This window comes from Protobothrops mucrosquamatus, unplaced genomic scaffold (genome assembly GCF_001527695.2).
Source record: "Protobothrops mucrosquamatus isolate PMUCROS unplaced genomic scaffold, P.Mucros_1.0 scaffold280, whole genome shotgun sequence".
Lineage (NCBI taxonomy): Eukaryota > Metazoa > Chordata > Lepidosauria > Squamata > Viperidae > Protobothrops > Protobothrops mucrosquamatus.
The window spans coordinates 531,038-540,021 of record NW_015386624.1 but is presented as its reverse complement, the minus strand read 5'-3'; the positions used below and the strand labels follow the sequence as shown (position 1 = coordinate 540,021).

Sequence of the window (8,984 nt, the reverse complement as noted above, 5' to 3'; positions counted from 1 at the left end):
ATGAATGCAGATCTTGGGGAAAGAGAAAGATGTCTAGCCTACAGGTAATCCTCAACTTATGACCAAAATTGGGATTGGAATCTCAATGAGTTAATGAGTGAAGTGTACATTAAGTGAGACATCCACATGACCATTTCACTCAACTGCAATCATGGCTCTCCCAGTTATGGTCATAATGTGGAGCACAGGGGTGCCTCAAGGGCTGGAGAAGGCCCTGGTGACCCCAGCCTGTTCCCTGCCCTGGAAGAGTCAGCCAGCTACAGGGCTCAACAATTTGTGCAAAACTGCTGTGGAGCAGGAGGTTTACAAGCTCACTGGGGTACACAAGGTTTCCATGGGCTGGGAGACCTTGGCTGACTATAGGGTCCACTAGTACAGTGTTACTCAACCTTTCTGGGTTGGCAGCCAGGTGCGAGGGGGAGGGGGGAAAGGGGGTGGTTTTGTGTGAGGGGAAGGTGTGTGCGTACACACACCAGCCCACCACTCCCGTGGCCCAGTTGCAAATAGGCCACGGCCTGGTAGTGGGCCATGGGCCTCAGGTTGGGGACCCCTGCACTACCGTGTTTCCTCGAAAATATGACCTAGCCATAAAATGAGGCCTAGCTTATTTGGGGGGGTTGGGCTAATATAAGCCCTACCCCCAAAAGTAAGACCTACTTAACCCCACCCACTCTGTCCCACCATAGTTTTTTTGGCAGGCCAGATCGTGTGCCTCCCCTCGCCTTACCTGCTGCCGGTGCTGATGCTGCGAGTTCAATTTTGCAGCTCGGTTAAATTGTTCAGCTGCGGCGGGTCGCAGTTCCCATCAGCTTCAGGAAACCTTAGCCCAGGCTCCTTGCAGCTCTACCAATCTGGCTCGCCCGGGGTCAGGTTGGCCGTCGCGGGTGGCGTGGCCCGCCCCGTCCTCCAGCTCTGCCACACATGCGGGACGAGCCTTGAGAGCCAACCTGACTCTGGGCAAGACGGATTGCTTACAGGGAGAGGCTGCGCATTGCAGGAGGACTGCAAAGGGTGCGTCCGGATCCCTGCAGCTCCTGGAAGCTCAGCACTGCTTTTTGCGCCGTTCGGTTTCCCATCCCACCCCCGCCAGGCTGATCTGGTGGGCAGGATTGCCTTCCATCTTCCCCGCCGTTGCATTGGCAACTGACACTGCCCTCCTGGGAGGTGGTGCGGCATTTGGATGGCAGCCATGCTGTGAATGGGATAGAGTAGACCATCCTCTCCAAAGCGCCGCCAAAAACAGTGAGGTAAACGCTATTTGCCAGACGCGGCGCCAAAAACAGCACCACGGAAAGGATGTGCAGAGATCCTTGCAGCTCCTGGAGGCTCCGAGCTGGGCGGTGGCAGGAAGGACGCTGAGGTGGCAGGTAGAGCGCTGGAGGCTTGGGGATGGAGGTTGGTGAAGTGGGTGGGTGTCCTACCATCAGCAACCATGCCTTTCCTTACCTGACTCCCAGCCCTGTGCCATTTCTCCTTCATGATCCGCCGCTGCCGCCGCATGCAAGAAAACAAAAGAAGTGGAGGGGGGGGAAGGTCAATCAATCCATTCCAACTTCTCGCAAAAAAAAAAAAAAAAGATCGCGCGAAGTTGGAATTGATTGACCTCCTCCCCCAAACTTCTATTGTTTTCGTGCATGCGCTGGTGGCAGATCGTGAAGGAGAAACAGCACAGGGCTGGGAATCAGGTAAGGAAAGGCATGGGTGCTGATGGCAGGATGCCTGCCTGCTTTATCACCCTCCCTCCCTGAGCCTCTGGCGCTCCACCTACCACCTTGGTGTCCTTCCCGCTGCCACCCAGCACGGCCACCAGGGGCTGCAGGAGCTGACCTGGGATAGAAAGGACACATGCGCCCCGCCCATCCCGGTTCCGTACCTGGTCCGCCACCATGCTCTCACTGCCGCGTTGTTTCTCCACCCCATGCGCAAGCCCCATCCCTGTGCAGTCGCGGCCTACTGGTACCGGCAAAAAGTAAGGCCTCCCTGAAAGTAAATCCTAGTGCTTACTTCAGAGCCCAAAGAAAGTAAGACCGGGTCTTACTTTTGGGGATACACGGTAGTATGTGTAAAGGTGCCACAGGTAAGGGGCCTTGTCTGGCTACAGGGTCCAGCAATGTGTATTCATTGCTCCATTTACATTTGTGTTCTGTAGCTGCTGACACGCACACCCAGCTGATGCTAGGCACAACCCTCCTCCAGAAGCCATCTTGTGTTATTCTGCAAGTGGGCGCCATTCTTGCAATTATTTGGAAATCTCTTCCAATTGATACGTGTTGCTTGGGCCTGTAACTGTATGAGGTCTCCCAGGTGTAATGGGGTGAACAGCATGATCTTAAGTCCCATTTCTGTACCCTAAGGGAGGAGTTCATCTTCCCTTCATGCATGGAAGAGAACCCCTTCTGCGAGCTGAGATCTTCATTTATTTAAGAATGTCAGTTGTCCTCCTGGAATTTCTTTCATCCAACTCCCAGACAGGAGTTCTCTCAGCAGCTGGCAGCAGCTTACAACCTTCTCGGCTGGCTTCCCCAATGACTTTTTGGGGAAGCTGGCAGAGAAGATTGTAAATGATGATTACGTGGTTGTGGGTGGCAATTGGTCATAAATGTGAACTGAAGTGCCTGAAATGCGGTCATGTGACTATAAGTAGAGTAGCATAACATTTTATGACAGTGAGAAGTGTTTTACAGACTGTAAAGCATCCTTTTTGAGGCCATCATAACTTCAAATGATTGTCAATCAAGGAACTACCAAGGACACACCCATCAACACTGACAGTGCAAACTGCTAGTATACAAAAATAAGAACAAACCCCTCTCCCTTCTAGCACTGATGATGTTACCTAGTTTGGTATTGAAATATCTGCGAGAAAACTGCCAAGCTCGGAGCGCACCGAGGATCCCATAGATTGTTGAACAACCGATCATAAGTTGAGGACTACCTGTAGTTCTAGGCCAGGGGTAAGCAATCTTGGCTCTTTTATGATTCGTGGACTTCAACTCCCAGAATTCCTGAGCCGGCCATGCTGAGGGAAAAGGGAGAAGTTTCCAAGCTGAGCCATGCTGGCTCAGGAATTGTGGGAGTTGAAGTCCACGAGTCATAAAAGAGCCAAAGTTGCCTACCCCTGTTCTAGGCCAAAGCTGGCTCTGGCCCAAGGAAAAACTGAGGAGGCAGCAGAATCAAAATGACTCAAATGCAGTGAAGTTCAAGATGTTGAATTTTAGGAAGGGTTCAGAGAGGCCCAAGTAACATCCCTATCGTCTACTTTCTTCCTTCCCTTTTGTTTTAAGCTTACAACAAAATGTTGATGGTGGGAAAGGATGAATTCCACTTGCAGCTTGTGGACACTGCGGGACAGGTAATTATTTTTTTCATCATTTCACATACAAATGAGAGTGTGGCCTTTCTTGCTCATCACCTGTCATAAGAGATAAACAGCTTGCATCTTAATGCTGCTGGCTTGGGAGCTATAGTTTGGGGGATGATGTCCCTTTAGGATTCATCAGTCTTAACTTTGCTAATGTCCCTTGGGTGTCAAGCAATCACCTCAGAATTTCAATATCCACTGGCTTGAAACTCTGCTTTCACAAGCTACTTATTCAGAAAAGCATAATATATGCACTTGGCATTAGAAATGATCTGTTCCTGAATTAAAAATTCCACCTAGTTGGTGTCTTTCAACAATCTCGTGGAGCGGCGGCTCCCGACTTTTTGGCACCAGAGACTGGTTTCGTGGAAGACAATTTTTCCGTGGACTGGGGAGGGAGGGGTTATGGTTTCGGTTTCGCTTGCTTGCCCACCATTCACCTATAGTCCTGTGGCCCAGTTTCTAACAGGGATTGGGGATTCCTTTTCTTCTTCTGTGTTTTGTCCAGGATGAATACACTATCTTGCCTCACTCGTTTATCATTGGCATCCATGGCTATGTGCTGGTCTATTCTGTCACATCTCTCAGAAGGTAAGAGGGCACAGTTAAGAGCCTGATTATGGTACAAGGCAGTTGGACGATGAGGTCCTGATGAAAACATGGGAATTTCCTGAATTCTGTTAAGGATCTTGAAACAATGAAGTCCTTCCCTTAATACAATTAGTCTTTGAGTTATAACCATTAGTTTAGTGATTGTTTGAAGTTACAGTGGCACTGAAAAAAGTGACTTAGGACCGGTTTTCACTCTTGTATGACTGTTGCAGCATCCCCATAGTCCAGTGGTTCTCAACCTGTGGGTCGGGACCCCATTTGGGATCGATCAACCATTTCACGGGGGTCGCCAAGCAAGGCTGTCCGCCATTTTTTTTGTCCGCCATTTTTTTTCCCCTTTTCCAGCGGGTGCCTTACCTCCCTTGGGCTGGGCCAGCTGGTGGTCGGCCTGCTCCGTCTCTGCCGCTTGCCAGCTACGCCTCGGCCGGCGCAGGGGGCGGAACCACGCATGTGTGGCGCTCCCGGGCAGGGAAAGTCCTCGACTTATGACCGGTTGGGTAGTCCTCGACTTACGACCGGTTTAGTCCTCGACTTACGACCGGTTTAGTCCTCAACTTAGGACCGGTTGGGGTCGCGGCATTAAAAAGGTTGAGAACCACTGCCATAGTCAGATGATTAAAATCTGGACTCTTAGAGAGACAAATAAAGCTATTATTCCAAGCTAAGTTCAGGTTTATCTAATTGGAATACTGTGTTTGTATACCATTTTTTTTTGTTATCTTCTAATCTAAAGCATTCAGATTCACACTATATTTTTCTGGTTAATGGCTTCCTATCCATAAGGGGCATTTTGGGGGTAATGTTTTAAAATGTTTTCTAGCAATCCATGGCTCACACTAAAGATGTAAATAGCTCTTCTAATCTTCTTTTTTTTGCCTCTCCCAGTTTTCAGGTGGTGAAGTCCCTACACAGCAAGTTATATGAAAGCAGAGGGAAGACAAGGTAAACATTAACATGGCAGATCAGGAAGGAATGCAGCTCTAAGGCAAGATGTTCAAGCATATTACTAGGGAACCTTTGTCTGAAAGGCTGGGGTAGGGAAGGGTTCAGTGGCTTGTCACATCTGTATTAACATCTGGAAATATTAACTTGTTTACTCCAGATTCTCTCCCAGAAATAGATTCCAGACTGAACAACATTAGTACAGTATGTCACCTCTAAATGATGACACTTTTTAGGTTTATATAAAACAAAGGTTTTGCCTAGAATTTACTGATACCAGTGCAGAACTGGATTCCTCTGAGCATGTTCAGACTGCATTTCTCTCTCGAGTGTTTCAGAACCTCTGCAAATTGTGTGTGGACTTCAACTCCCAGAATTTCCCAGCCAGCCTGCTAGCTGGGGAATTCTGGGAACTAAAGTCTACACGTCTTAAAACTTGCAGAGGTTGCAAAACATAACACCAAGGAGTTAAGGGGTAGTAGAACATGTAAAATGATTAAAGCTTATAATCAGGTGCATTCCTTAAAATATTTTCATTTAAGATATAGGCAAGGATTTATTAGAAAATGCAGATTGTCCTCAACTTACAGTCATTCATTTAGTGGCAGTTTGATGTTACAACAAGACTGAAACAAGTGACTTACAATCTGCCCTCGCACCTGTTGCAGCATATTCACATGATCAGAATTTGGGCACTTGGCAACCTGCATATATGTTTAAAATAGTTGCAATGTCCTGGGTTCCACGTGATCCCCATTTGTGACTTTCCCAATCTGTTTCTGACAAGCATACTCAGTTGGGGGGGGGAGTGAATTTGCTTAATGACCGTGTGATTAATTTAACAATTGGAGTGATTCATTTAAAAACTGTGGCAAAAAAAGTCACAAAATCTGGCGCAACTCACTTAACAACTGCCTTGGTTAGCAACGGAAAGTTTGGTCCCAAATGTGGTAATAAGCCGAGGACTACCTGCACCTTCAGCTGCAGCACCATGCAAGGAAAGCTATACCTGCAACCAAAAATTCAGAACTGTCCTAGCCATATGCAGAATTGTTGCATTAAGTTACAAGCAAGTGACTACGACTATGGAAGTTGTGAGTGGAGTGGGATGACTTCTCTGTTTGGCATACAAGAAGCAACTTTTAGAAATGTTCCTCCTTTGTTTGACAGGATGCCTGTAGTGCTTGTTGGCAATAAAGCTGATCTGTCATTAGAAAGGTAAGAACTTTTGTCTATTGCTTAAGAAATTATAGCTCAGGAATAAGGATAGAGATAGCTTCAATGTCTTTGAAATGTTGGCTGTAATCTAAGTCATTTTTCTTTCCAAAGGTGTCTGAATTCTAGAATCAAACAATTTTTCTGGATGGAAGAATTTTGGAAGTTTTGGAGCACATTTGCAAAATATTTGCAATGTGTGGGAGCAAGGGTGGAGTTTTTTAGCTACTTATTCCTAAACGGGCTTCCATTTCCCATTCCTTCACCATAATTTCTAATCTCAACTGGCATTTCTTAAAGCAGGCTTAGAATAAAAGTTGTCACTGCCTTCAAAGGATGTTCTTTGATTTTCTTATAATCCTGAAAACCTTTTCTCACATTAGCTTTTACATACTTTTTTCCCCCCTACTGACAGGCCTGGGCAGAAAAGTTTTCTCTCTGTTTTTATGAATAGCACCTTGTATGTACCAATGGCTACATCCACATTCCTGCCATTCCAAAGAAGAATTTTATCTTAATTAGTCCCTTTTTTGTAAATAATTATAAACTCCTGTGGATCTTGCTCTAGGGATAGGATCATGTGTTTCTGAAATTTTTGTCTACATCAAATCTTGTCTCTAGAGAAAAAATTCAGGTGCATTGTTTTTTGTTTTTTATTTATTTTATTCAGAGAGTTAAGGTAAAATACAAACTCTAAAAAACAAAAATAATTTTTTTACAAAAACAAAACAAAAATAGACAAAATATTAAAAAGAAAAGGAAAAATGTGCATTAAAACTGCAAAAGACAGAAACATACTCATATATTATTCACCCTGGTTGAATACTAATAAATATATTGCAACAATACTAGTTTCCTCTTCCCCGCCTCTCTTGGGAAGCAAGCCAAAAATGTACAAACTTCTACATTTATTTGCAACCAATTTGACCTGTCATCTATCTACTATGTATAAAAACAAACTGGTTAACAGGTGAACCAACAGCAAAGTTAAACTTTAAAGCTCTCTGTCGACAGTCTGTTATTGTAGTTAGCTCTCAGTGGCTTCTTATCTACCATAAATAGCAATCATTATCTCTGCATTGTTTTTTAACTCAATTCTTATGGGTGTAAGGTTTCTGAAAATTAGCATTGAGTGAAAGAATAGGATTTGGGTGTTTGCAAACTCTCTTATGCTGAGTAGAAAATAGTGTAGGGAAGCCCTGCAGTAGTGTTGATCCATTATGATCTTTATGTTGTGATTCTTTCTAAAAAATACATTTTAATTAAATTTTAACAAACAATATCAGGTAACTAAAAAGGTGAAAAGGTTTCCCCTGCCCAGCCATGTCCCACTCTAGGGGGCAATCCTCATTTCTGTGGCCGGCATGACTACATGCCAAGGGACATGGATGTAAACAAAAATACAAGATACATATAGAGAAGAAAACAAGCAAGGAAAAAATTCATAAAATGCAAAAGAAATCTTTTACTGTGAGAATAAAGGGACAGTTATTGTACACATGAAAATTTCCTATATAGCGTATATATAAAATATACCAGATTATAACCACTGCTATTGTGGTTATAATATATATGTCCATAAAAGTTACAGAGTTGACTTTGGCCAGATGGGCACCATACAGGTTTGAAAAATAAATAGAAAGAAACAGAACTCGACTGCAATATGACAGTGTTGGTGAGGTTTTGTTTTGTTTTTTAATTGCTCCTCCTTTATTTTTAGTCGTCAGGTAAAGACAGATGAAGGCCGGAAACTGGCTGATTCATGGGGTGCTGTGTTCTTGGAATCCTCAGCAAAAGAAAACCAGGTGACTGATTTCCCCTAAATTAAAGGGGAGGAGGGAATAAGATATATAAAAGCCATACAAATGCCACTTCAAATGCCCGTGTTAAATCCATTGTGCTTTTGGCAGCAAACTAAGGATTTTTCACAGGTTTAGTGTTGAACAGGATGAGTGCATGGGTTAAGTTCCACCTTGAAGAAAAGAGTAGCTAAATCCTTCTTTATCCCAACCTCTAAATATAAGCAGATAACCTTGTTCCTTTTTTTTATATTTCTTAGTAATTATTTCACCAATCAAAGACAAACACGGGAACAAAACTAATGCCCTCTAATGGAGAAAGGAGTGAGATTGCTCTCTGTTGTCTCCTTAAAATAGGAGGGAAGCCTAGCCTTCTCACCAAAAAAGCAGAGCTCCAATAGCGTACCAGTCAATGTGACAAGGGGTCAGTAATGTTATGAGTATTGTGGTTAAGACAGCAGGCTAGAAACCGGGAGATGGTGAATTCTAGTCCTGCCTTAGCCATAAAGCCGGTTGGGTGACTTTGGGCCAGTCACACACACTCAGCCCAACTCACCTCACAGGGTGGTGGTGGTGGTTATGGGAAAAACAGGAGGAGGAGGGAGGTATGTTGGATTTGTTTGTGGCTTTGAGTTATTGGTAAAAACAACAAAGACAGGATACAAATAAATATGTTCCCTGCTGCTTCTTAAACACAGTTGTAAACTTTTTCCCTTGGAGTGACTCCAACACCATCTTTCTTCCCTGCAGATGACTCAAGGTGTCTTCACAAAGGTCATTGAAGAAATTGATCGTGTGGACAATTCCTATGGTGAACAGCGCAACTGCACCATAATGTGATGCTGCTTTCCCCCATCTGATGCTGCTTGGCCAGTGGGAGGGTGGGGGTAAAGCACTGATCCAGGCCAATTCAGGGCAGGTATTGTGGCTACCTAGAGCCCTGATCAGCAGGTCTGAACTAACTTACGGGTAACTCACACACAGATACAATTATACCTCATCACTGGTCCTCCATGGGAGGCGGCCATGTTTTGCACATTAGTTTGCTGGAAGCA

At 44.7% G+C, this 8,984-nt stretch overlaps 1 protein-coding gene across 1 annotated transcript in view; it reads left to right on the top strand.

The window, feature by feature from the left end:
• Positions 1–8,769, top strand: part of RHEBL1 (RHEB like 1) — a 16,029-nt gene extending 7,260 nt beyond the window's left edge. The window contains exons 3-8 of the mRNA XM_015814755.1: positions 3,285–3,352; positions 3,870–3,952; positions 4,859–4,915; positions 6,086–6,133; positions 7,851–7,935; positions 8,680–8,769. Coding sequence (XP_015670241.1) covers positions 3,285–3,352; positions 3,870–3,952; positions 4,859–4,915; positions 6,086–6,133; positions 7,851–7,935; positions 8,680–8,769 — 431 coding nt within the window. The remainder of the gene's footprint in view (positions 1–3,284; positions 3,353–3,869; positions 3,953–4,858; positions 4,916–6,085; positions 6,134–7,850; positions 7,936–8,679) is intronic.
• Positions 8,770–8,984: the final 215 nt, after the last annotated feature.